This window comes from Rhinopithecus roxellana, chromosome 13 (genome assembly GCF_007565055.1).
Source record: "Rhinopithecus roxellana isolate Shanxi Qingling chromosome 13, ASM756505v1, whole genome shotgun sequence".
In the NCBI taxonomy this organism is placed as follows: Eukaryota; Metazoa; Chordata; class Mammalia; order Primates; family Cercopithecidae; genus Rhinopithecus; species Rhinopithecus roxellana.
In genome coordinates this window covers 6,206,654-6,233,977 of record NC_044561.1, presented here as the reverse complement: position 1 = coordinate 6,233,977, position 27,324 = coordinate 6,206,654, and the positions used below count along the sequence as shown (strand labels likewise).

The 27,324-nt window shown below is 47.0% G+C and overlaps 2 protein-coding genes across 2 annotated transcripts in view; one reads left to right on the top strand and one right to left on the bottom strand.

Annotated features, from left to right (window-relative positions):
* The window catches only part of SHISAL1 (shisa like 1), an 80,561-nt gene extending 64,420 nt beyond the window's left edge, over positions 1-16,141 (top strand). Inside the window, exon 5 of the mRNA XM_030914172.1 lies at positions 15,624-16,141. Coding sequence (XP_030770032.1) covers position 15,624 — 1 coding nt within the window. The 3' untranslated portion in view covers positions 15,625-16,141. The remainder of the gene's footprint in view (positions 1-15,623) is intronic.
* A 2,188-nt stretch (positions 16,142-18,329) lies between these two features.
* Positions 18,330-27,324, bottom strand: part of PARVG (parvin gamma) — a 67,664-nt gene continuing 58,669 nt past the window's right edge. Inside the window, exon 13 of the mRNA XM_030914170.1 lies at positions 18,330-18,758. Coding sequence (XP_030770030.1) covers positions 18,741-18,758 — 18 coding nt within the window. The 3' untranslated portion in view covers positions 18,330-18,740. The remainder of the gene's footprint in view (positions 18,759-27,324) is intronic.

The window sequence follows — 27,324 nt, the reverse complement described above, 5'->3', positions numbered from 1 at the left end:
GAATACATCTCCTAGCTCACTCAGGTGGCTGGTGGCGGGGTCAGGTGTTGGCTGGGGATGTCAGTTGCTCACCAGGTGGGCCTCTCCACAGGGCAGCTCATGGATGACAGTTGACCGCCCAAAAAGAGGGCTCTGGGAGAGAGACTTCAAGGTGCAGAGCCCGGTGGAACCCACAGTCTTTTTGGAGCCTAACCTTGGAAGGGACATCCCATCCCTGTCACTTCTATCCATTTGTTACAAGCAAGCCACTTGGCTCCGTCCCCATCCTTTGGTCTCCCTTGGTACCAAAGGAGGGTGTGAGTAGCTGGAGCTGGAGGCCGTCTTGGGGCTGCGTAGCACAGGCCTCAATGTAGAATCAGAGCAGGGGGCTATGAGCAGCAGCATTTTACAGATGGGACTGAGGGCAAAAGGGAAAAGTCAACACTGGTGTCTGTGTGTTAAGGTCTCTGGTGTGTGTGTGTGTGTGTGTGTGTGTGTGTGTGTTGGGGTCTCTGGTGTGTGTGTGTTGGGGTCTGGTGTGTGTTGGGGTCTGTGTGTGTGTGTGTTGGGGTCTGGTGTGTGTGTGTTGGGGTCTCTGGTGTGTGTGTTGGGGTCTGGTGTGTGTGTGTTGGGGTCTCTGGTGTGTGTGTGTGTTGGGGTCTCTGGTGTGTGTTGGGGTCTGGTGTGTGTGTTGGGGTCTCTGGTGTGTGTGTTGGGGTCTGGTGTGTGTGTGTTGGGGTCTCTGGTGTGTGTGTTGGGGGCTCTGGTGTGTGTGTGTGTTAAGGTCTCTGGTGTATGTGTTGGGGGCTCTGGTGTGTGTGTTAAGGTCTCTGGTGTGTGTGTTGGGGACCTCATCGAAGGTCACACGGCTTGTGAATTTCTGGGTCCAGTTCAGGTTGGGGCCTGTAGGACTCTGGTTAAACATCTTGGGCCACATTAGAGGCCTCCCATCCCTTGCCCAAGGTGCCCCATCCTGGCAGAGAGCATCCCTCAGAGCGCAGAGGGTGAGCAGGGAGGCAGGCAGGGCTCCAGGGACTTTGCTGCATCTGCATCCATGGACTGACATCCCCTGAGATTGACCACATCCGTCAGGACACCCCAACTGTGCCCCAAATCCCTGCACATTGGACCCAGCCAGGAGGACAGGTCTGCAGGGGACGGGAAGGTGTGTCCAGCCACTAGAGCTCACACCACACCTGCTCTGTCATTTACTCAGCAAACTCCCACAAAGCTCTCCCATGTGCCAGGCTCTGCACTGGGCTTGGAGAGAGGCTGCCAAAAGGAACCACCATTGAGAAGATCTGGTCCCCAGCAGGCCTCAGGTCTCTTCAGCTCCTCCCTGGGCAGCATGGCCCTGAGTCTCACTTTACCCAACTGTAAAATGGAGTCATCGTCTCTGTTTTCCTCTCAGTGAAGATGCAAGAACTGGGCAATCCCACGGGTCCACCAGGGCGTTGACAAGGCAGGTGCTGGGGCAGAGCACTCTGCCCAGGAAGCAGAAGATGAAGGTTCCTATCTTGGCCCCAGCCTGGATCTGTGCCCATTGCATTGTGTGGATGCACCACACTGTGTTTCTCCATCACCTTTTCAGGAAACTTGGGTTGTCTCCACCTTCCAGCCGTTATCAGTAAAGCTGCGTGAACCTTCACATCCACGTGTCCTGGTGAACACACACATCTCTCTTGGGTATTGTGTGACTGTCCCGTAGCTGCTGTGATAAACTATCACAAATGCAGTGGCTTAAAACAACACAGATATAGTCTTGTACAGATCTGGAGGACAGCAGTTGGAAAGGAGACTCATGAACACCTCATGGCAAGGCATCAGCAGCACAGGGCCCTGCTGGAGGCTGCAGGGGTGGGTCCATTTCCTTGCCTGCTCCAGTTCCCAGAGGTGCCCACATTCCTCGGCTTGTGGCCCCTTCCAGATGCAAGGACATCCCTCTGACCTCTGCTCCCGTGGCCACATCCCTTCCGCTGACTGAGCCTCCTGCCTTCCTCACTTTGGACCCTGTGATGGCATCAGGCCCAGCCAGTTAATCCAGGCTCATCTCCCTCCCCCAAAACCCTCAACTCTGTCATGTCAGCAGAATCTCTTTCTCCATGTTGAGGCAGCGTTCCTTGGGATGGCCATCTTGCCTCGAATAAGCTCCTCGATGTCCCTTTACTGTCTGCAGGGACACATTTACAAAGTAGGGTTAATAGCATCTCCCCCTTTCAGGTCCCTGTGAGACTCCCTTAGAAAAATATGTGAAGGCGGCCAGGTGCAGTGGCTCATGCCTGTAATCCCAGTACTTTGGGAGGCCGAGGTGGGTGGATCACCTGAGGTCAGGAGTTTGAGACTAGCTTGACCAACATGGTGAAACCCCATCTCTACTAAAAATACAAAAATTAGCCGGGCATCTTGGTGGGCACCTGCAATTCCAACTACTCCAGAGGCTGAGGCAGAATTGCTTGAACTCGGGAGGCAGAGGTTGCAGTGAGCTGAGATCACACCATTGACTGGAAGACAGACTGTCTCAAAGAAAAGGAAAAGCAAAACACGTGAAGGCCCCCAGCCCCACACCCCACGTGCATACAGTCAGCGCCAACTAACAGAAGCTGTTGCCGCTGCTGGAGAATACATTGTCTCCAGTTCACCTGCAATGAGGCGTGTTGTGCCTCATGACTCCTGCTTTTGTCGGCAGGAAGGGTTATTGTCACAGACGTTCGCATTCTGGAAGCTTTCATTGTTATTCAAATTGCCAGGTGCTCTATTATCTTCCCGCTTAGGTTGCAGGCGCCAGCCCGCCAGCCACGCCTGCCAGCTGCAGACCCTTCTCACCCCGTGGGCCCTGCTCCTGGTTCCAGGCTCAGCTCCTCTCTCACCAGGGCTACTAGGGTCAGCAGGGCAGCCTGCTGCTCCCCAGCCTGCCCAGGCCACTGCCCTGGACGAGAGGGGCTGGCTTTGTGGCCCTGTGGTCAGCAGCACAGGCCAAGCTCCACTGCTAGCTAGATATGCAGTCCTGGGCTAGTGACATTGTCTCTCTGAGCCTCAGTTTCCTCATCAGCAAGTTGCAGGGACTAGTGGTCCCCACCCCTGAGGCTGCTGAGAGAACTGAGGCTACACATGCATGGGAAGTGCTTGACACACTGCCTGGCGCAGAAGAGATAACAGTACCCTGCAGCCCTAATCTTGTCGCTATGAGAATTAGGAATGATCTTCCATGTCGACTCCCCACAGCCTCAGGATCAGCTCCAGACACCTTCCCCTGGCAGATGAAGGCCTTGTGGCTAACGCCTCTCCAGACTCAACCCTGCCAGAAGCATCTTGTGCTGCAACAGCCATGCTCCTTGTGATCCTCTAGGATGGCCTTGGCTGAGGCTGTTCCCTCCGCCCGGAGTGCCCTCCCTGTTGTCCAGGGCCCAGCTCTGTGGCTGCTCCCAAGAACTTGTCCCCCAATCCCCACCCTGGCCAGGGCCCCAAGACGGCCAGACACTCGCCCCTGACACAGCATGGGTCTGCTGCTCTTATTTCGGGGTCCTGGTGTGGCTCCCCCACCAGCTTGGAGCTCTCAAGGGCAGGGTCCACACCTGACTCAGTTCTGAGCCCCCAGCACCCAGCCCAGGCCTGGCCAAAGGTGCCACAGTCCCGACTTATGGAAGGCCTAGTGTGAGGGACCACAAGTTGACAGTGAGGGGAGCGCTGGTGGGCCTGAGCCTGGGGTCCACGGGACTGGCAATGAGGGGCGCGGCGACCTGCAGAGTGCCTAGGAGGACACGTAACCCCCGCATCAGGGCAGGCGAGTCCTCCGTGGCAGGAGTCAGTGGCCCCACAGGAACAGCTTCCTGCACTCACAGGCTACAACCCCGCATGTGACCAAGGCGTGCTTGCCATGAAAGCAGAACAAGAGTTGACATTTGCCAAAGATTCCTTCCAGAAGGCTGTGCAATGAAGCGTTCCTGGAGCTACTGTGGGCTGATGGGCTGGGCTGTGTCCACAGGAGCGATAGCCCCCCTGGGCGGCAGCGAGGATGGCCTAGAGGAGTATTAGGTGGGTGCCTAAGGCCCAGAGAGGTTAATGACTTGCCCAGGGTCACACAGCTTGTGAGGGGCAGAGCTGGGACCTGAACCCAGGCTTATCTGATGTTGAGGCCAGGGTCATCTCTGCCATGGGACTCTACAGTACTGTGTGCTACAGGGTGTTACAAAGGCCTGCGGGAGTCAGACAAGCTGCACAGAAGGTGTGCCCAGTGAATGAGGTCTTGAAGGATGTATAGGAGTTTTCGAGGTGGAGATAGGGGAGGGTGTTCCCAGTAGTGTCGAAGAGCACACTGGGGCTTTCTGGAAAGAGTACTTTGGAGTGGAGACCAAAAAACGGAAAGCTGTAACAGTTCTGTTGGTAAGACGCCCTGAGGCCCAGCTAAGGCATCAAAGCTTTACCCTCTAAGAAACTATAAGTAGAATTTTTTTAAGTCATTGATTTTGAAATACTTCATTTTCTGCAAGAGAATCCATATAGTGTGTGTGTGTATATATATATGTGTGTGTATATATATATATTTTATACCTCATATATATATATATATATATATATGAGGTATAAAAAGTAATGACGCAAACACCACGTTCTCACCAATGGTATGAGAAATAGAGCCGCGTCAATGCCATAGCAGCCCTCAGCCTGCCCCAGTGGCACCCCTTCCCTCCCGGGTCCACCAGCCTGAGTTTTGTGCTTGTCATCCCTAAACAGAGCTGTATCCCAGGGGAGTGACCGAAGCCACTTTGCCCTCCAGGGAAACCACTCTGGGGAATGCAAAGACTGCCATGCAGGGGTAACCATCGGGAGGCCTTGGCCAAAGTCAAGGGTGACGCTGCCCCCACCCCAGAATGGACAACCTCTTTTCCATGTCAGCCTGCAGCAGCAAAAAGGAGTGAGGAGGGGCCCGGCTGCTGCCACTCTTATCCCAGAAGGGCCAGGAAGGCCAGACTGTGGCCCACAGGCAAGCGTTTGGCTCTGCGTTGTAAAAGTTTTCCAGGTAACTGAGCAGCTTAAAAGGGAATGGCCTGTAAAGGAGTGAGCTTACCGTTCCTGCAGAAACCAAGCAAAGGCCTCGACCATCACCTGGACCTCCTCTTCAAGCCTCCTCTGACTTTCTGTCCCTCTTCCCTCAGTCCCTGGGCTCCCTCTGTCCCAACGTTTACCAGCCTAATGGCACTGTCTGCACCTGCAGACAGGGTCTCCAAGGCCAGAGACTGAATTGTCACCAGGTCCTGGACTGAAAATGAGTCCATGTCACATTCTTTCCTTCCTGTGTAGCATGGAGGTTGGAGATGGGCTCTCAAGTCAGGCCATCACCAAACACATGTCCAGCCTCTTGCAGAATCCAAATGAACAGAGAGGGGTCTGGTAGAAAGAAAGTGACTTTATTCCAGAGCTTAAGGGGAACCAGTACAGGCTCCTGACTTAAGGGAATCGCTTCAGCTTTCGGGGAGGAAAGTGGGGTCTTTAAAGGGGAACTTGGTGTGAAAGGCATGCAGGGGATGGGGGGTGAGGAGGTGCAGGGTCCACCTGACTTGCTTATATGTCTTCTCAGTCGGGTAGTCTGGAGGGCGCCATGGTGGCCAGAGCTAGGCTATAAACTGACCGTTGTCTTGAGGCAATCTGCTGGTGGGGGAGGATCCCAGAGGGTGCCTGGTTTGGTTCAATATTTTGTCCTGAGAATTTCTAAGCAAATCGAACTGTAGTTAGATACACTTGCAGTGCAGGGAGCACCTGGTGGAGGAGAGGTAAACGTTATAATTGCATTCCTGAAGAGCTAAGAGGTGAACACACAGGGAAACAGAAGAAAAGATAAATTCTAGGAAAATTGGACAGTAGGTTTCAAGCCCCCCTAAGCTGAAATTCTGACATTGTGGTCCAGCCACCACAAAGATCAGCAGAACCTTGAGTCATCTCCTCTATTTTGGCACATATACTTCTGTTAATGCAACCCAAAGTCCTTTTCTGTCTCAGCTCCCCTTGGCATGTGAGAATATCTGCCCATCCCCACACACAGCCATGCCATGCACTAGCCCAGGGGCAGGAAATGCTTCTTGGAACTCTTTTGTACAACCAAGGGCTCTACCCAGGGAGCGGCCCCTATCCTGCTGTTTCCCAGGCTGTTTCTTTTCTTTTCAAGTAATTTTTAAGTTTATTTTTATTTATTATTTTTCTGAGATGGAGTCTTGCTCTGTTGCCCATGCTGGAGTGCAGTGGCACAATCTCAGCTCATTGCAACCTCCTCCTCCCGATTTCAAGTGATTCTCCTGCCTCAGCCTCCTGAGTAGCTGGGATTATAGGTGCGTGCCACTGCACCCGGCTAATTTTTTGTATTTTTAGTAGAGACGGGGTTTCACCATATTCAAGCTGGTCTCGAACTCTTGACCTCGTGATCCGCCCGCCTCAGCCTCCCAAAGTGCTGGGATTACAGGCGTGACTGAGTCACCGCAGCTGGCCTGCTTCTGGCCGTTTCTACCATGTGGCCACCCTATTGCAAGTTTCCACCTAAGAACGTAGCGGGGCGGGTGAGGACACACTTCCCTTTTTCACGAGCCTTGTGTGATGTGCTCAGCTTTTCAGCCTCATAGTGGAGTCAGCCAGGCTTCATCCTGGTTTCCAAACCTTGGGTCCAGAATGTTAAGCTGGTCACACCTCCTGGTACCTAGCTCCCACATCAGTGGCTGTGATGGGCCCCTTACTGTACCTACCCCCTGTCCCCCCACCCTCTATGCCTACTCCATCCACCCCACTCTTTTGTCTTAATCGAGCGTGATGCCCAAATTAGGCACAATGCTGGGAACATGTGTTTTCACTTTTCATGTATAGTATTTCTTACCTTTGACCCAACATTTTGTGTGCAAGACCTATGCATTCCGTCATAGGGGCTCTTGCATCCTCACTTCTGAGAACTGTATGGAAGACTGTGTAGACACCATGGGATACTACACAGCCATAAAAAAGAACAAGATCATGTCCTTTGCAGGGACATGCATGGAGCTGGAAGCCATTACTCTTAGCAAACTAACCCAGGAACAGAAAACCCAATACTACATGCTCTCATAAGTGGGAGCTAAATGATGAGAACACACGGATAGAGGGGAATGACACACGCGGGGGCCCACTGGAGGGCAGAAGGTGGGAAGAGGGAGAGGACCAGGAAAAATAACTAATGGGTATTAGGTTTCATGTCTGGGTGATGAAATAATCTGTACAACAAAACCCCATGACACACATTTAGCTGTGTCACAAACCTGCACGTCCTGCACGTATACCTCTGAACTTAAAAGATGTTTTTGAGACGGTCTCGCTCTGCCACCCAGACTGGAGTGCAGTGGCACGGTCTCAGCTCATTGCAACCTCTACCCCCAGGATTCGAATGATTCTCCTGCCTCAGCCTCCCAAAGGTGCCCATCACCATGCCTGGCTAAGTTTTGTATTTATTTATTTAGAGACAGAGTTTCATTCTTGCTGCCCAGGCTGGAGTGCAATGGCATGATCTCAGCTCACCGCAACCTCCACCTCCTGGATTCAAGCAATTCTCCTGCCTCAGCCTCCCGAGTAGCTGGGATTACAGGTGCACGCCACCACGCCCGGCTTATTTTTGTTTTTGGTAGAGATGGGTTTTCACCATGTTGGTCAGGTTTTGAACTCCTGACCTGTTGATCCGCCCGCCTAGGCCTCCCAAAATGCTGGGATTACAGGTGTGAGCCACCGTGCTCGGCCTTAAACGTGTTTTAAGAAGCAGCTCATGCTAATGCAGTTCCCTAGGAAGGTGACAGGTTGCCCCTAAAGACCAGCTCCAGAGCTTCCTGAGGAAGTACACGCAGAGAGAGGTTGCCGGATCGTCTGCAGAGCACGGTGGCGAGTCCCCTTCGCGGGCATCCACTTACCTTTCAAATCATCTGATCTCCTAAGTTCGGCTGATTTGGTGGATTTAAAGTGACATCTCACTGTCTTATGAATTTTGTTATCTAGGTAATGAATATATATATTTTTAAAGCAGTTTTAGGTTTACGGAAAAATTGAGTGGAAAGTACAGAAATTGCCCGGGGAGGAAGGTGGGAATTCGACACTAAAGTTCAGGGCAGAGGGCTCAGCGTGTAAGTGGCATTAATGCCACAAATCGTGAATCTCGATGACCAACGCCCAGGGAAGCAGAGCAGAGCATGGGAGGTGGCTGAGGACAGCTGCCCGAGCCTTCCTGGTCTCTGCGTGGCTCTCCATTGTGCGGGAGCTGTTGTTTTTGACCTGGCAGCCTGCTGATGGACACTTCACTGGTCCTAATCTGCTGCTGTGACCCACCTTTCTGTGATGAATGTGCTTGTACCTATGTTGCCCTTGTGAGCACGTCTGTAGGATAATCGTTATGTGAGACTACTGGCTCAGAGGATATGGGCCTCTGTACTACAGGCATGTGTCAAATTGCCTTCCACAGAAATGACCCCAGCGTCCCCCTGACCAGCAGTGAAGCAGAAACTCAAACCAGCACACACGCCGGGTGCTCAGCACTTTTGATCTGTGTCAGGGTGGCAAGTGAAGGAATGTGGATGTTCCCTTTTGTCTGCACTCTGAAATCCTCTCTCATTATGGCTTTAATTTGCATTTCTCTTATTTTAGACTTTGGATTTGCTATTTGACAGTTTCTGTCTTTCTTCTTGGCAATTGGTCTGTTTAGATTCTCCCTTCCCGGATCCTTTGGGTAATTTCTCTTTTCTTGGAAATTGATCCATTTCTTGGAGGCTTCCTGATTTCTGTCAAGTTGAGCAGGCAGTCACCTTTGTTCTTCTGTTTGTTCAGTTCATCTTGAGTGCCGACCTGTGCCAGGCATCGTTATTGGCCTGGGGGATACAGTCATGGGCCAAAAGCAGCAAAAAGCCTGCTTTTATGGAGACTGCAGACAATTTTTGAAATGTGTATGTGAAATATATGGACTTTTAGACAGTGATAATGCGTTTGAGATAGAGGATAACTTTAAACAGGTGGCCAAGGGGCTCACTAAAAAGGTGACTTAAAGGAGATCAGGGATTCAGCCTTGGGTTTATCTGGGAGAAGAGACAGGAGCATGCTGGAACAGATGGTGTATTAGTCAGTGTGCTCCAGAGAAACAGAACTAATCACATATAGACACATGTGAAGACACGCACTGTAGGGAATTGGCTCCTGCAGCTATGCAGGTTGAGGAATCCAAAGGTCTGCAATTAGCAAGCTGGAGACCCAGAAGAACCGATGATGTGAGTTCCAGTGTGAGCTGAGGGTCTGAGACCCAGGAGAGCTGATGGTGTGAGTTCCAGTGTGAGTTGAGAGCCTGAGACCCACCCAGGAGAGCTGATAGTGTGAGTTGAGGGCCTGAGACCCAGGAGAGCCAATGGTGTGAATTCCAGTCCCAGCCTGAGTCTAAAGGGTAAGAGAAGAATGATGTCCCCACTTAAAGGCAGGCAGAGATAGCATGAATTCCCCCTTACTTGTTGGTTCTGTGAGGCCTCCAGTGGGTTGAATGAGGCCACCTGCACAGAGAAGGACACTATTTTCTTTCATCTGCCAGGTCACACGTTCATCTCATCATGAAACACCTTCACAACACCAGAAAAATGTCTCACCAAATATCAGGGCACCCTGTGGCCCAAATGGACACAAAACAAACCATTACCATTGGAATGGAGAGAATGCAAAGGAAAAGAGTGAGGAATAGGACAGGGAGGTGATGGAGTGGGAAGGGCTTTAGCTTCTGCTCTGAGTGAAATCTGGGGAACCACTGAGGGTTTTGAGGAAAGGGGTGGGGTAATTGGACTTAGGTTTTCACAGGGCTCCTCTGGCTGCTGTGTTGAGAGCAGATGGAAGGTGCTGACCAGCGCAGAGACCACTGCAAGAATCCTGCCAGCGTGGACCACAGTAGGAGTGGTGGAGGCAGCAGGAAGTGAAAGGGCCGGCCAATGGGATTTGCTCCTGGGTTAGATATGGAGTGTGAGAGGAAGAGAGGGGTCAAAGAATACTCCAGGCCTCTGATGAGAGCAACTGGCAGGATGGAGTTGTATTTCCTGAGGTCAGGAAAATTGTGGGAAAAGCTGGATGGGGGAGGAAGGTTGGGATTTTAGTTTGGGAAATATTAAGTTTGAGGTGTCTATTAAATATCCATTTGGTGACATCGAGTAGACACGTTGGCCATCAGAATGGAGTTTAGGTGAGAGTTTGAGGCTCAAAAGTCATCATATTTCCAGGCTGGGTTATAGTGTGAGACTCTGACTCTGTCTCAGAAAAAAAAAAAAAAGAAAAATAGGCATCCACATATAGTGTTTAAATCCTTGAGAGGAGATGAGATCCTGAGTGAGTAGAATGAGTGGAGAGGAGGAGGTTGGGAAGATGTGGGCGGACCAGCAGTGGGAGGAGGAGGAGGAGGACCAGGAGAAGGGGACTGTAGTGTCCTGGAAGCAGATGGAGCAATCACTTGAGTCAGTGCTGCTGGGAGGATTAGTTGAAAGGGGGAGTGATAATTGGCCACTGGATTTATTAACATGGAGGTCTTTGGTGACCTTGACAAGGGCAAATTCTGCAGAGAAGTTGGAAGAAAAGCCTGTTGGGAGGGGTTGAGGGATGGTGAGAAGTGAAGCTGGAGAGCAAAAGTGCAGAGAATCCTTCCAAGCAGTCACCTCCACCTTCTGTGTATTATATATCCTGCTTCATTAGATTCCCCAGCAGTGAACATGTCTTGCTGTTTTTCAAAGAACAAGTAGTTGGGGCCAGAGATGGTCACTCATGCCTGTAATTCCAGCATTTTGGGAGGCCAAGGCAGGAGGATTGCTTGAGGCCAGGAGATGAAGATCAGCCTAGGCAACACAGCAAGATGCCATCCCTAAAAAAATTTTTTTTTAATTAGCTGGGTGTAGTGGTGCACACCTGTACTCTTAGCTACACAGGAGGCTGGTACAGGGGGATCGCTTGAGCCCAGGAGTTTGAGGTTGCAGTGAACTATGATTGCATCATTGCACTCCAGCTAGGGTGACAGAGCAAGAGCCTGTCTCTAAATTTTTTTTTTTAATTAAAAAAAAAAAAAAACCATGGAGTTATTTATGAGTTCCTCTCTTTTGCTGTTAACTCCATTTCTGTTTTCATTTATTTATTGTATCTTTCTTAGGTTTATTTTGTCTTTTCTAACTTTTTGAGTTGGGCAATTCATGCTTTCTCATTTATTAATAAGATCAGTGTTTTAAGGCTATATATGTTCCTCTTAACATTGGCTTTGGCTGCATCCCACAGGTCCATAAATATATTTTTTGTTATTGTCTAGATATTCTGAAGTTTTTGTTTTTGCTCTTTTTAACTCAAGGTTACTTTTAAGTGTTTATAGACCTCTTGGTGGCAAAGTTTGGTTTGGTCTGTGGTTTCATTCTTAGTATTTTCAAATTCTAGTATATTGTTATCAGAGAATGTTGTCTTCTATTTTTTGGAATTTACTTTCTTTGTGGCCTGATAGTCACTTTTTGTGTATGCACTTTCAGGAGCATTTGAATAGAATGAAGGTAGACTGTGTTTTACACACACACACACAGTTGTTAGATTATTTGGCTCCCTCTCTCCTTTTGTTTTTGCCAACTGCATATGGAATGGTTAGAGACAGGTGAATTAAAATGCACTAGGCCAGGCATGGTGGCTCATGCCTGTAATCCCAGCACTTTGTGGGGCCAAAGTGGGTGGATCACCCAAGGTCAGGAGTTTGAGACCAGACTGTCCAACATGGTGAAATCCCATTTCTACTAAAAATACAAAAAAAAAAAAAAAAAAAATTAGCCGAGCATAGTGGTGAGCACCTGTTATCCCAGCTACTTGGGAGGCTGAGGCAGGAGAATCACTTGAACCCAAGAGGTGGAGGTTGTAGTGAGCAGAGATCATACCATTGCACTCCAGCCTGGGCAACAGAGTGAGACTGTCTCCAAAAAAAAAAAAAAAAAAAAAAAAAAAAAAAAAAAAAAAAAAGGTGCTAATGCTAGCATACTCTGCTTTTTCTCCCTAAATTTCCAGTCTTGCTCTGTGAATACTGAAGCCATGCTATTTGGTACATGAACATTCATTACTACTAGATCTTCATGATGACTGTCATCCTTCACCCTCACACAGTGCCCTTCTTTTTTCTCATTCAATTTTTTTTTGCCCTGACTTCAGCTTTGTCTGATATTATGACCCCTGATTTATCTTCATTTGCATTTGTGTGTTATGCTTCTACTCATCCTTTTTTAAAATTATGGTAAAATGCATGTAGCATTTATCATTTTAAACTTTTTTAAAGTATACAGTTCAGGGGTATTAAGTACTTCTCACTGTAGTACAACCATCACCATCATCCATCTGCAGACCTTTGTAAAAATCATCTGCCCTTTTTTTTTTTTTTTTTGAATCTGTCACCCAGGCTAGAGTACAATGGCATAATCTCCGCCTCCCGGGTTCAAGCAATTCTCCTGCCTCAGCCTCCTGAGTAGCTGGGACTGCAGGCACCCACCACCACACCTGGCTAATTTTTTTGTATTTTTAGTAGAGACGGGATTTCATCATGTTGGCCAGGCTGGTCTTGAACTCCTGACCTCATGATCTATCTGCCTCGGCCTCCCAAAGTACTGAGACTACAGATGTAAGCCACTGTGCCCAGTCTTGCCCATCCTTTTTGATGAAACCTTGCTGAATCATTCTACCTTCAGTGCCGTTGTTTATGATCCAGTCTTTTTTTTTTTTTTTGCAAGTGTGTATGGCTCATTAACATTTACTGATATGGCAGATGCATTTGGTCTTAGTTCTGTCATCATTGTTTGATAGGCTTTCTGCTTTTATAGTTTTGTGGGGGTTGTCAATTTTCTCCATATGGTCTCTGTTGTCTTTATTTTCTGTGTGTATGTCTTCTGATAATTTGGAAAGCTACGTTTCTGATCCCGTGGTTATCTTCATAATTATAATATGACATGATATCTTTAATCCTCTTATTTCTCTAGACATTTATTTTCTCCCTAAATTAGATTTCTTCTTTCCTTCCTCTTGTCTCCCTTCCATGAAGTTATTTTAGTTGATTATATTTTTTCTGTTTACCTCGATGCCTCTAATTTTAAACTTCTAAGCAATTCTTTAGACTCCCAACTATATATGAATATGACATAGTTTACTTATATTACCTCCATCCCTCCTACTTTTTATTATTTCCCTGTTGTGTTTCATTCTTCTCTGTGATGGTCATGATCTTGAGATTGGCTGCAATAGTCCTGCAGTTACACAAATTCTACGCTCATTGCTGGCCCTCTTGGCAGTGCTCCATTTATACCTTGACCCTGATTTCTCTTCATTTGCATTTGTTATGCTTCTGCTCATCCCTTTTATGAATTCTGGTAAGATACACATAACATTAACCATTTTTAAGTCTACAGTTCAGGGGCATTAAGTACCTTCTCACTGTAGGGCAGCTGATATGGTTTGGCTGTGTCCCCATCCAAATCTCATCTTGAATTGTAAATCCCACAACTCCCATGTGTCATGGGAGGAACCCGGTGGGAGGTAATTGAATCATGGGGGCAGGTCTTTCCCGTGCTGTTCTCATGATAGTGAATGAATCTCTTGAGATCTGATGGCTTTACACATGGGAATTTTCCTGCACAAGCTCGCTCTCTCTCCCTTTGCCTGCCACCATCCGCATAAGGTGTGACTTGCTCCTCCTTGCCTTTCGCCATGATTGTGAGGCCTCCTCAGCCATGTGGAACTGTAAATCCAGTTAAACCTCTTTCTTTTGTGAATTGCCCAATCTCGGGTATGTCCTTGATCAGCAGCATGAAAATGGATTAATACAGCAGCCATCACCGCCATCCATCCACAGAATTTTTAAAAAATCATCTGCCCATCCTTTTATATGAAACCTTTCTGAATCATTCTTGATTTGCCTAAGGGTGTCCTTAACTTTTTAAAGAAAGGGTCATGGGAACTATAATTCAAAAATATATTCAACATGTTTTTCTGTTGACTTTATACTTGAAAGATGGTTCATTGGGCTTTAAATTCTTGGTTCATTTATTTATTTGATAAATATTTATTAAGCCCCCTACTGTATGCCAGTTACTGTTCTAGACCCTGGCAATGCAGTGATGTGTAAAACACACAATCACCTTAACCCTCTTGTAGCTAACTTTCTATTTGGGGAAGACAAACAATAAGCTATTCAAGTACAATAGGTGGTATGTTGGATAGGTGTGTGTGCTATGGAGAAAAACAAAGTGGGTGATGGACTGTACCTGGCTTTGTTCTGTGAAGCAGAGGAGATGACCCCACAGAGTCTCTCACCCTTAGCCCCTGTACACATTCCCACTGATGTGTAAAGAGTGGAGAGTAGGTTCTGCCTCTTGGTGTATCACTCACTCTGGGGAAGTGGGCTTTCCTGGCTTTGTTGGAGTCACTCCCTTGACTTCTCTGTTTGCTCAAAAACCACGTACTTAAGAACTGTCACCAGATGTAATTTATGCAAGTAAAGGAAATTCAACTGCAGTGGTGTGGGGGGGGGGGCAGTCCAGGGCAGCCACCAGAACCAAGTTTCTCCCTGCTTTCTACTCCACCTGTTAGTGAGCATCCTTCATTCTCATGCATGCAAGATAGTTCATCTTCCCCTGGTTTCATGTCCCCTTCCCAATAGACTCCCACTTACACAGCATTGGCCAGACTGGATCATGTGACCACCCCTGCTTGCAAGGGAATCTGGAAAAATAAGTATTTGTGGCTGGGAAATTGGTCTTACAACAGACACAGGGCAGTGGGGTTCATGCTGCCTGCCACAGATGGAGTTTGCATTTCTTTTCCTCATTGTCTGGTTTGCAACTTGACTCTGCCAATCAAAGCTATAAGTGCCCTGCAGACCTGTTTCTACACTGTAGATCTTGTTCCATTGGTCTCCTGGCTCCTCCCTATTCCAGGAGCACCTTGGTCTCTTCTCTATAGCTTTGTATGACATGGTCATATATTAGTGTCATTCCAAAATACATAATGGTTTTTGTCAATATGAATGGAATCTGTATCTGTGTTTAATATTTAGTTTGTTATATAGCAAGGGTGACCATATAATTTATCATCCAAATCAGAATACTTTTGAGGGTTAAAGGGGAACAACATTAAAAATTATGTCAGAACAAGTGTTAACTGAGACTGTCCCAAGCCATGACATATAATTACCCTAGTAATTGCTGAGGTCAATACACATTGTTGCATTTTATAAATTGATTTGATGTCTTATAGGTTGACTATTATACCTCTATGTCTGCATTCTCCATTCTACTAATTAACCTGTTGATTCTGTTACATTTTCTAGGAAGTTATCCACAGTTAACTGTAATTTTGGTTCTTCTATTCCAGTCCTATTCTATGCTTATTTTTCTTGTCTTATTGCATGGGCCAGAGCTCTAGTACTATATGGAGCTATAATGATAGCAGATATTTTTTTCTTGCTTCCAGTCTTAAAGACTGGAAGAACATGGTTCACAATGTTCAGAAGACAAAACCCACGTCCTTAGAGGAAACCTGGCTTCTTCTGGCACTGAGACCATAGAGAAATGTCCCCAGTGAGTCCCCATGGAGGAGACACCATGTAATACTTTTTTTCCTTGTATTTCTTCCAGAAAACCCTTTTGCTGTGCCTCAGGATGGGGGAGATGAGATCTGAAGCACCCAGTGCAGTCTCCGAGAAGAACAACTTCTACAGAGATGCCAGGGACAGCCGAGGTAGTGGCGGTGGCAGAGGAAGAAATGCTGCCTGTGCCCAAAACCCTCTTCCGTGGACTTCTAAGATTAGGAGCAAACTCAGGGGTAGGGGCTGGGGGTGCCGGGGAAGGGATTCTGAGCCACCTGTCCGCAAGCAATAGTCCTATTTTGGGCTGGTGGCTTCTGAGAGGTGACTCATTGTGGACTCAGGATGACCAAGAAAAAGCAACTCTGGCTGATTCCAGCCAGGAGGATTGAGGTCTGTGAGTTATACCTGTGGTTGAAAACTGAAGCTTCCCTTGCCCCTGCTCCCTCCAATAGTGGCCCCTTGGGGCTATTTGTGTCAGAATATTGGGTGTGCGCGTGTGTGCGCGTGTGTGATTTGGGGTGTTCTTTTTGTTTGCTTGGTTGGTTGGTTTTTATTGGGGCTTCCCCCTCAAGTTCCCTGATGGGCACGGGTCACCCTCTAGCTGGGGGTTCTGATCAGTGTCAATGTCCAGGCCGCAAGCTTCTTGCTAAAGCACAGGGTACAGCCCCTCTGTGTCTCGGGGGGCACTGGGGATTTGAAAATGCCAGTAGGGTTGGTTCTTACAGAATTCATTCCTGTAACAATAGTAATACTAAGGGACGCATCTCAGGCTGACCACAGGTCAGGTAACAAGTTGAGTGTTTTCATGCACTCTCTCACCACCTGGGAGGCAGGTATGATTAACCCCTTGCAGAAAAAGCTCACAGTGGAGAAGGGGTGCCCAGGGCCATGTGGCCAGGAGGAGACCAACCCCTCGTTTGATCTCAGGGGTGCAGGAACCCAAAGTCCAGGCTCCAACTCCCTGGACATGATGTGCTCCCCAGCCAGGGCACACCCTGCACAATGCCAGGAGCATCTCCTTGATGCCTCCACAGACCATCTCCCTGAGTTCTCCGCCATCACCACCTGGAGTGCTGATCCGCTCGGCACATTCTGGCACCTGCTGCGTGCCAGGCCCCGTGCTGGGCAGTGATGGGGATGAAAGATGAGTCAGACCTTATCTCTGCCCCAGGGGAGCCTCCCATCTGGTGGGAGACACAGACACAGGGATCTTTGCTGGACAGGGTAACGAGGCTACAGAAACCCAAAGAGGAGTGTTCTAGAAATCCATCCACTTTCAAGTGGGACTTCCACATAAACCTAGACACCCATAACATCCCCCCACAGAGCTAATCACCTCCACTCCTGCCCCACTGCACCTATGAGATGGCATCACCTAAATGATCACAAACATCTCCAAAGGCCATGCTGCCAGTGTAGATACACACATTCCATGGGCGTTAGTGATACCAGACCTCCCTCAGCTCTTAGCTCGGAAGGCCCTGCTTAATAAACGTGTGTGTTCTCTGATCCAGTTTCTTCATTTCATCAGACCTAGTGTTCTCACACTGACCACCCATCCATTCACCAGACACGACAGTGAACAAGGCAGGTCCCTGCTCACTGTGCTGGCTTTCTAGCTGGGGCAAGACGGTGAAGAAGGAAGGTGGCAAGGGCAGTGAGTGCTCTGCTGGGAACTCAGTTCGAGGGACACGTGAGTGAGACACTTGTGGACCTGGGGTGGTCTGGAAAGGCCTTCTTGAGCAGATGATTGAAGCCCGGATTTGAATGACACACAGGAGCCAGTAATGGGCATTGAAGATAGGAAAAGAGCATTTCAGACAGAAGGAATGGCTAGTTCAAAGGCCCTGAAGCAGCCATAGTCTTGGTGGTTTCAAGGAAGCATAAGAAAGCCAGGTGGCTGGGACCCAGAGGAGATGAGGGTGGGCGAGCATGCCCAGCTCTGGGCTCTGCTGTGAGTCAAGCTGTGCAAAAAATGCCCTGCCTTTGGAAAAGCAGAACAAACTTGCTAGGGCATAAACCATCCCCCATTCTGCCTGGCTCTCCATCTTCTCAACAGCCCCATGAAGAAGGGGCTCTCCCCATTTTATGGATGAGAAGACAGACTCAGCCGGGTCAAGTGGCTTGCCCAGGGTCACACAGGTCGGCTGTGGAACACCCAGGCCCCTGGCTTCAGTCTTTGGGTTCACCTGTCTCCTCCAGGCAGTGCTGGCAGCGGTATGCCAGGCCTACAGCTTGGCAGAGGCAAAGTGCGAGAACCTCTGCTTGGGGTCTCCATTGGAGAAAGGCATGGCTTCCTCTCCCCTGATGTGAGCCATCCCAGGGTCATGTTGCCATAAGGGGGTGCACAGCCTGTCCCATGTGCAGTGCCTCGGCAGGCAGAGGAAGCCTTGAGGTGGGGGGCCCAAGACCCAGATTCTGACATCAGCTCTGCCACTGAGAACAAACAGCGTGACCTCAGGCAAGGTCTGTTACCTCAGTTTCCCCATTGGTAAGAGGAAGGAGTCAGATGGGTATTTAAGGGGTTTGCAGCCCTCATAATGCTCTATAGGTGCTTCCTCCGCCAACAAGGAACTGGTAGCCTTGCCTCCCTCTCCTGGACACCTGGGGTCAGAGGTCACTGCCAAATAGACAGAGCTGGGGTTCACCTAAGCATCCCTTGAGATTTACAACCTTCTAGGAGGACATTCCTCCTGAAAAAGGTCTTTTCAGGAATAACTGAGAAACCCATGGGGTTTGTGGTCCTACTGCTCTGCCAAGTCCCTCTTGGGCAGCTGGGCTGAGGACTGGAACATTCTGTGGCAAGCAGGAGGTCTCAGCAGAGATCACCAAGACTCAGCACACCTGGTATAGATAGCCTGCGGCAAAGGCAGGTACAGACAGCCACAGAACCCTCCTTCCCACAGGTCACCCCCACGAGTCAACCTCTCAGAGCCTCTGCTTCTTACCTGTCAAGTGTGTGAGGTGGGGTGCCAGGGGGTCACGGTACTTGCTGTCTCACGGAGGAGGTGAGAATGGTGTGCACGTGGGTATGAACACTCGGTGTAGAAAGCAGGTGTGGGCATTCAATCCCCCAGTGGTGTCAAGGGCTCCTCAAACGCCGTGGGTCCCCAGGTCATTGTGATAAACACTCCCCATCCTGCTGTGGTTGTGGCTGGCAGGTCCTTCAATGAGTAGAGTGTCCCTGAGAACAAGATGGCTGCAGGGTAGTGACAAGTTCAAGCATAGATTTCTAGAGTTATCGTTTTGTAGCAACTCCTCAACCTGATTTTTTAAGCTGCCTACTTTTACTTTTTACTGTGAGCTTCTGTCCATAACCATGTAATTTGTAATAATACAAAAAGAAAAACACAAGAGAAAGGACAAGATGTCCACAGAGGAATCTGCATTCGAGGCTGCTTTGCAGAACTACCGCGTTTGTAAGGACTGTTTCCCACTGGGAACTGTGTGATTCATGAGCAGTTTTATGCTTTCCCCCTTGTCTGTGTACGGTGTGATTGTTGTGTGTTTTGGAATCTCTATTCAGAACCAATAGCTGGTAGTGCCTGCTGGCTCGCTGCCCTCACGTTAGCCTCTGAACGTGCCCTGCACCTCTGCTCACCTGCCTCGCCTGACCCCTCCAGTTGCCAGGCCAGCACCTGACCATGACCATTGCTGATGTGCAACGGGCCTTAATTGAAAACACACACACAAGTACACACATGCACACATGCATACATGCACATGAATACATGTGTGCACAACCAGCTGTGCATGCACACATGCATGGACACGTGCACATGCACACACACAGGTGATTTCACAGGTAGATCTGGTCCCTCTTGCTGTCTCCAATGTTCTAGAAAGCAGCAAGTAGGCAGCTGACAGTGTTCCCAGGGTGGGTGGCATCTCCCCTCATCATCAGAAAGATTCAGTCAAATTTGGCCCAGAGCTGAAGAGAAGGACTTGGGACTGTCAGAGAAAACATGACCAGGAATGGGGGTTAACAGGCTTCTTTGGCCAGGAGATGGTTCCCAGTTCACCGTCAACCCAAAAGCTCTCTTCAGGTCATGTCAAACAGACCAGGGCTGTGGGTGTGGTTGAGCCTGGCACTGACTCGCCCACAGGCCACTGTCCAGGTCAGGTCAGGATTCCAGCCTGGTGTGGCCACACCCTTTACATCCCTCCAGCCGCTGTCCCTACCCAGGCCCCTCCGATGGCTTGGCTGCCTTCACAGTCACCATGTCTATTAGAGACTGTGCCATTCAAAGAAACAGGGTTCCCGGAGGTGCAGACTTGTAAAATTTTTTATTGACTTATTTTAATTTTTCAACTTGGCTGAACTGGTCCCCATCAACAGGAAGAGCCTTCAGAAGTGAATTTACAGATTTCCCCCATGTTTGAAATTAACATAACATGAACCCAGGAGGCAGAGCTTGCAGTGAGTTGAGATCGTACCAGTGCACTCTAGCCTGGGCATGAGTGAGACTGTCTAGGTAGGTAGGTTAGGTAGGTAAGAAGGAAGGAAGGAATAACAGACCTGGATGGAGTTATTGCGAACATGTCTTATCAATGTTGAAGGGTTACCCATCACTATAGGGACACATCCACGTGGGTGTTTTTGTCTGCTGTGAAAATCTAGGGTTAGAATCATGGAAGCAAACTGCAGGGATTCTTAATCATCCTGCTCATGTGGTGGGCATCAGAGGGTGTCTGCCTGGCTCCCATAGCATCAGGACAGTCGGACAGGCCATGAGTGGATGGCACTCTGATCACCGCCCTTTGCAGTCCAGGAATATATCACTGGGCTGGGGCCAAGCCCTGTGCCTTCCGGAAGATAAGCCTGCGCACTTTCTATGTGCCAGATGCCATGCACAGTGCCCTAGTTCCTGTAGCACCAACACATCCCACACTGGTGCTTAAGTGCATGCAAACAACTTTGGGAGTTGTGGCCCGCAAAGCTCAAATGTTAAAGTTGAGCAGTCAGGCAAGCTAGAAGAGGTCAGGACCCTCCTAGAAAACCCATTGGATGACACGCGTTTCCCTCACCTATTCAGCAGATACTTGCTGAGCGCCTGCCGCTTGCCTGGCCCCAGACCCAGGGCCCATCTGGGAGCCAATCCTGCTATAGCTGGGACCACCTGTGAAATGACTAGTTGTGCCTAACAGACATGCCTAGATTCACAAAATGAAATCAGAACACTTACCTGTCCTACCCATGAAAGTGACCTTGGAGTTATCATTGCCCCCACCACCCCAGTTTCTAGTCCAAGCTCCTGGCCAATAGCTGGTGCTAGATAGATGCTTGATGAATGAGCAGGTTTGACTATTAGTTACTCTGTACCTAAACTCCTATCTTCACGTCAAAGCCCTGACAGATTTGCCCTTGACAGACTGAAATCCAGGGCTGCTGCAGAGTTCACCTCCAGGAGGCACCATTCATGATACCATCCCATAAATGGTAATGGGCTCCCAGGGATGCTGTTTATATAGACTGCACTGAGAACGGTGACCCTTGGGTTTGTACAATGAGGCACCCTGTTGAATGACCCTAAACCAGCCTCCAAAATGTGCAGCCTCCAAAATGTGACATTGGTCAGCACCAACCCTGAGCACAAGATCAAAAACCGTAGATGACATGGCCACCCTGGCCACAACTGGAACCAAGCTGGTGGCCCGAGAGAGAGCCTCTTTTTGGAATTGCACGTTAGTTTCTCATACCCAGTTTCTTCCTATTTTTCCCCATTTCTCGTTTTAAAGCTAGTGACATACATCACAGTCAAATAACCAAGTGGTCAGTGTCTGGACAATGTGCAGTAACAAGGTGGGGCTGCAAGGGTGAGGGGCTCAGTCACGTTAACAAGGCAGGAAACCTCCCACAAAAGGCGGATGTGTCCTCCCCAGGGCCAGCCGGACAAGGGCACGCAGCGGCAGGGGTGGGGGATGGAAATATTTTCTCTCCTGTAAACTGACTTCATGTGAGCAGGCATGGGGTCTCTCTGAGAGCTGATAACTGGGAAAACCAAAAACCAATAATATTCCTAATAATAATACTAGAATGTAACAATAATAATGTGTTTTTCACTGACTGCTGTTGCTCTGCTTTTGTCTTTATATACGGTAGTTTTTATAACAATGTCCCTAGGTTTTAATAAAGGAGTGTCATGTCAACTGTTCCCTAGATTGACGTTTGCTTCGGTGTTTCAAAATGCGCTCCAGGGAACCTGTGCCCACATAATTTGTCACTCTGTTGGGGAGGGTGGAGGACCAGGGGCTGGGGTCCCAGCCAAGGTGGTGGTAGAGGAAGCTGGGCACGCGAGTCCATCCTGAACACTCAATGCCAATGGCAGGTGGACACCACCTCCAAAGGGGCAAGGGCAAGGTCAGACAGGAGTGACAGGGCCCTGAATCTGGCACTAGCACCCGACAAGACAGAGCTGAAAGCACATGGGGGGTCAGGCGGCAGGGCTGATCACTGCAGACGGCATGCCATCAGTGGCCCCTGGTGTGACATGCCAGGTGCCTCTTGTTTGTCATCTCATTGGTGAGGGGACAGAGTAACCTCCTTTATTGAGCACCATGCCCTGAAAAGCCACCATCCCTCACGCTGGGACCATGTGTCCCTCACACTGGACACGGAGTCAATTCTGGCCCCACTCGCCAGCAGGAGGAGTGAGGACGCAGGAGAAGGGACAGGCACCAGGCCTTGCAGCCCAGTCCTACTTCACCTGGGGCCCAGAGGCCCCCCACACCTGAAATCCGATGATGAGGATGCCAGACTGCTGGCACCCCCAGGCAATGGATGGTGGCAAATACTATTTTCCTCCAGAGAGGTCTCATCTGATGCTTCAAAATACTTCTGCCAACAGTTTATCAAATATATCTTTCCTGGCACACAATCAGAGGTCACCAGGTACACAAGGCAGCAACGTAAAGAAGCAATGGAGGCACAGGGAGTAGGAGCCAGGCAGAGAGGCTACAAGCCCAGGAGCAGTCAGACACATGTCTTCACACAGCCATACTTACTGTGCTCCAAATACATAAAATCACATCTGAAACCCATAAAAAAAGAAATTTTTCAAAGAGCCGATTAGAAACTGTAGAAATTTTTTTAAAAGTACATAATAACCCAAATTAAGGTCTCAGTAAATGAGTTGAAAAGCAGATTACGTAAGACAGTGTGGTATTGGCAAAAGAACAGACAATGAACAGAATAGACAGCCCAGAAATAGACCCACATAAAATAGTCAACTGATCTTTGACAAAGGTGCAAAAGCAATAGAATGGAGGAAAAAAAATAGTCTTTTCAAGAAATGGTGCTGGAACAACTGGACATTCACGTGGAAAACTACAAATCTGGACACAGACTTTACACTCCACAAAATTAACTCAAAATGGAGCATAGACCTAAGTGAAACAAAGAAAAACAAACAAACAAAAAACAACTGTAGAACTCCTAGAAGATAATGTAGGAGAAAATCTAGATGACCTTGGTTTGGCAAGGACTTTTTAGATACAACACCAACGACACAATCTATGAAAGAATTGGTAAGTTGGACTTCATTAAAATTAAACATTTCTGCTCTGTGAAATACTATCAAGAGAATGAAAAGCCAAGCCAAAGAATGAGAGAAAAATATTTCCAAAAAGACACATCTGATAAAGGATCATTAGCCAAAATATACAAAGAATTCTTAAAACGCAACCGTAAGAAAACAGAGCCAGGCACAGTGGCTTGCACCTGTCATTCCAGCTATTTGGGAGGCTGAGGTGAGAGGGTCACTTCAGCCCAGAAGTTCAGGACCAGCCTGGTAGCTACAGTGAGACCCTGTCTCAAAAAAGAAAAAGAAAACAAGCCAGTCACGGTAGCTCACGCCTGTAATCCCAGCACTTTGGGAGGCTGAGGCGGGTGGATCACCTGAGGCCAGGAGTTCGAGACCAGTCTGACCAACATGGTGAAACCCCATCTCTACTAAAAATAAAAAATAAAAATAAAAAAATTTAGCCAGGCATAGTGGTGTGTGCCTGCAATGCCAGCTACTTGGGAGGCTGAGGCAGGAGAATCACCTGAACCCAGGAGACAGAGGTTGCAGTAGGCCGAGATTGTGCCATTGCACTCCAGCCTGGGTGACAGAGCAAGACTCTGTCTCAAAAAAAAAAAAAGGAAAAATAAAAAGGAAAGGAGAGGAAAGGAGAGGAAAAAGGAAAGGAAAGGAAAAAGGAAAGGAAAGGAAAGGAAAGGAAAAAGGAAAGGAAAGGAAAACAACGTGATTAAGAAATGAGCCAAGGACCTTAAGAGGCACCTCACCAAAGAAGATACACAGGCAGAAAATAAGCATCTGAAAAGTTACTCCACCTCATGTCATCAGAAATGCAAATTAAAACAATGAGATACTATGACACACCTATTAGAATGGCCAAACCCCGGCACACCACCACCACCAAATGCTGATGAGAATGTGGAGAAACAGGAGCTCTCATTCACTGCTGCGGGAATGCAAAATGGTACCCACTTTGGAAGACAGTTTGGCAGTTTCTCACGAAACAAAACATATTTTTACCATCCGACCCGGCATTCACACTTCTTGGTATTTACCCAAAGGAGTTGACAACTTATGTCCACACAAAACCTGCACATGGGTGTTTATAGCTTTATTCATAATTGCCGAAACTTGGAAGAAACCAAGATGTCCGTCCGTAGGTGGATAAATATAAACTGTGGTACATCCAGACAATACAAGATTATGCAATGCTAAAAAGAAATGAGGGATCAAGCCATTAAAAGACATGGAGGAAACACAGATGCATATTACTAAGTGAAAGAAGCCAATCTGAAATTGCGATTTTCCCACAAGGAAATTCCTTGTGGACGAAGGACAGACAGAACTCAAAGTCCTCCTTCTGCTCACATGAGACAAATGCATGTCTGATTTGCTTCCTCTGACCTAGTGTTTCACTAAGCCAAACTAAGGCAGAAGTGGCTACTCCTCTACACCATCCCACGTGCAGATTGTGTTTTTGGTGAAAGGCTGGCTGATCAGAGACTCAAAAGAATGCAAACATTTGTCTCTTACCTATGACCCAGAAGTCGTTTTCCCCACTTTGAGTTGTCCCACCTTTCTGGGCTGAACCAATGTACACCTTACACATACTGATTATAATGTCTCATGTCTCCCTAAAACGTATAAAACCAAGCTGTGCCCCAACCACCTTGGATACATGTCGTGAGGATCTCCTGAAGTTGTGTCATGGGTATGTCCTTAATCTTGGCAAAATGATCTTTCTAAATTGATGGAGATCTGTCTCAGAGACTTTTGGGTTCACACCAGTATGCTGAAAACTGCAAAACACTGCTTAAAAAAAGAAGAAGAAAAACCAGTAAATAAGTAAACAAATTATTTTTTTAAAGACAAAACACTGCTGAAGGAAACCGAAGGAAATCTAAATAAATGAAGAGATTGACATATTCATAGATTGAAACACTCAACAAAGTAAAGATGTCAGTTCTCCCCAAATCAGATTGATGTCAGTTATCTCCAATTCCTGCCAAAATCGCGGGAAGATTTTTTTGCAGACGGACAAAATGATTCTAAAATGTATACAGAAAAGCAAAGGACAAGTAAGGTAATTTTGAAACAATAGAGTGGGAGAAATGGGAGTGATCACTCAACCCAATTTTACTACTTATGTAGCTATAGCGGCCAAGACTTCGTGATTTTGTTAGAAGGACAGACACACAGATGAATGGAACAGAAGAGAGAACTTAAATAGACCCCCACATATTTGCCAAATTGGTTTTTGACTAAGGTGCAAAAGCAGTTTGATAAGGGAAAGTTAGGCTTTCCAACAAATGGTGCTGGAGCAATTGGACATTCATAGGAAAAAGATAAAAGAAAATAGACCCTTGGGGTAAGTACCTAAGTCTTATATACTAAATAAAAATAATATTAAAGTAGAATATAAACTTGAATGTTAAAAATGTAAAACTATAAAACTTTGGGAAAATATTCTTTAAAATAAAAATTGATTAATTGGACTTAATCACAATTAAAATGTTTTGCTCTGTGAGAGACCCTGTTAAAGGGAGGAACAGACAAGCTACAGATAAAAAAAAAAAAAAACTCATACCACATATCCAACAAAGGACTAGTAGCTAGACACAAAAAAAAACACTCAAAAGTAAACAGTAAAAGACAAAAGCAAAGTAGACACGAAGAGACATTTTACTAAAGAGGATATACAAAGGGCAAATAATTTTGATGAAGTCTAATTTATCTATTTTTTATGTTGTTGCTTGTGCCTTTGGTTTCACATCTAAGAAACCATTGCCTAATCCAAAGTCATGAAGAATTACCCATATGTTCTCTTCTAAGAACGTTATAGTTTTAGTTCTTACATTTAGGTCTTTGATCCACTTTGAGTTAATTTTGTATATGGTGAGGTAGAGGTCCAACCTCATTCTTTTTCATGTGGATATCCAATTGTCTCAGTACAATTTGTAATTGTTCTGGCACCACTATCAGAAACCAACTGATTAGAAAGGTGAGGGTTATTTTTGTACTCTAAATTCTGTTCCTTTGATCAATATGCCTATTCTTATGCCAGTACCATTCTCTTTATTAGCATAGCTTTGTTGTAAGTTTTAAAACTGGGGAGTATGAGTCTTCAAACTTTGTTCTTCTTTTTCAAGAATATTTTGGCTAATATGGGTCTCTTGCATTTCCATAGGAATGTTAGGATCAGCTTGTCCATTTTTGACAATAAGGTAGCTAGGATTTCGAGCAGGACTTTGTTGAATTTATAGATCAATTTGGTGAGTACTGTCACATTAATATTAGGTATTCCAATCCATGAACATAAGATGTCTTTTTATTTATTTAGACCTTTTAAAATTTCTTTCAAGAATGTTTTGCAGTTTTCAGGATATAAGTTTTATACTTTTTTGTTAAATAGAGACAGCAAATAAGTACATGAAACAATATTTAACATCATTAATCATTAGGCAGATGAATATTAAAACCACGAGGTAGTATCACTACACACCTATCAGAATAGCAAACATAAAAAACCTTACTGGTGGGAGTATAAAATGTTACAGCTACTCTAGAAAACAGTTTAGTAGTTTCTTTAAAAACTGAACATGCAACTATCATCTAACCCAACAATAGCACTCCTGCACATTTATTCCATTTAAATTGAACTGATATTCATACAAAAACCTGTAAATAACTGTTTATAGCAATTTGATTTATGACAGAGATAAAATGATGAAAACCACATGTGGGAAAAATCCACATGTACTTCAACTGGAGAATGGTTCAACAAATGGTAGTATATTCATAACATGGACTACTATGCAACAATAAAAAGTAACTATTGGTACATGCAACAATCTGGATGAAGCTCTAGATATTATGCTTTGTGAAAAAGCCAAACACCAAAAGTGACATATAGTATTTATATAATACTCTTAAAATGATGCAATTATAAAAATGGATAACATATTAATGATTTTCAGGGATTAAGGAGGGGGTGGAGCAGGAGGGAAGTGGGTGTGGCTGTCAAAGAGCCACAGGAGGGATCCTTGTGGTGATGGAAATGCTCTGTGTCTTCAGTGTATTGATGTCAATATCCTGGTTGTGATATTGTAATGCAGTTTTGCAAGATGCTGCCATTGGAGGAAACCAAGTAAAAAAATGTCTCTGTACTACTTCTTAAAATTGCATGTGCATATGCAATTATCTCAGAATAAAAAGGTTTAATTTTAAAAA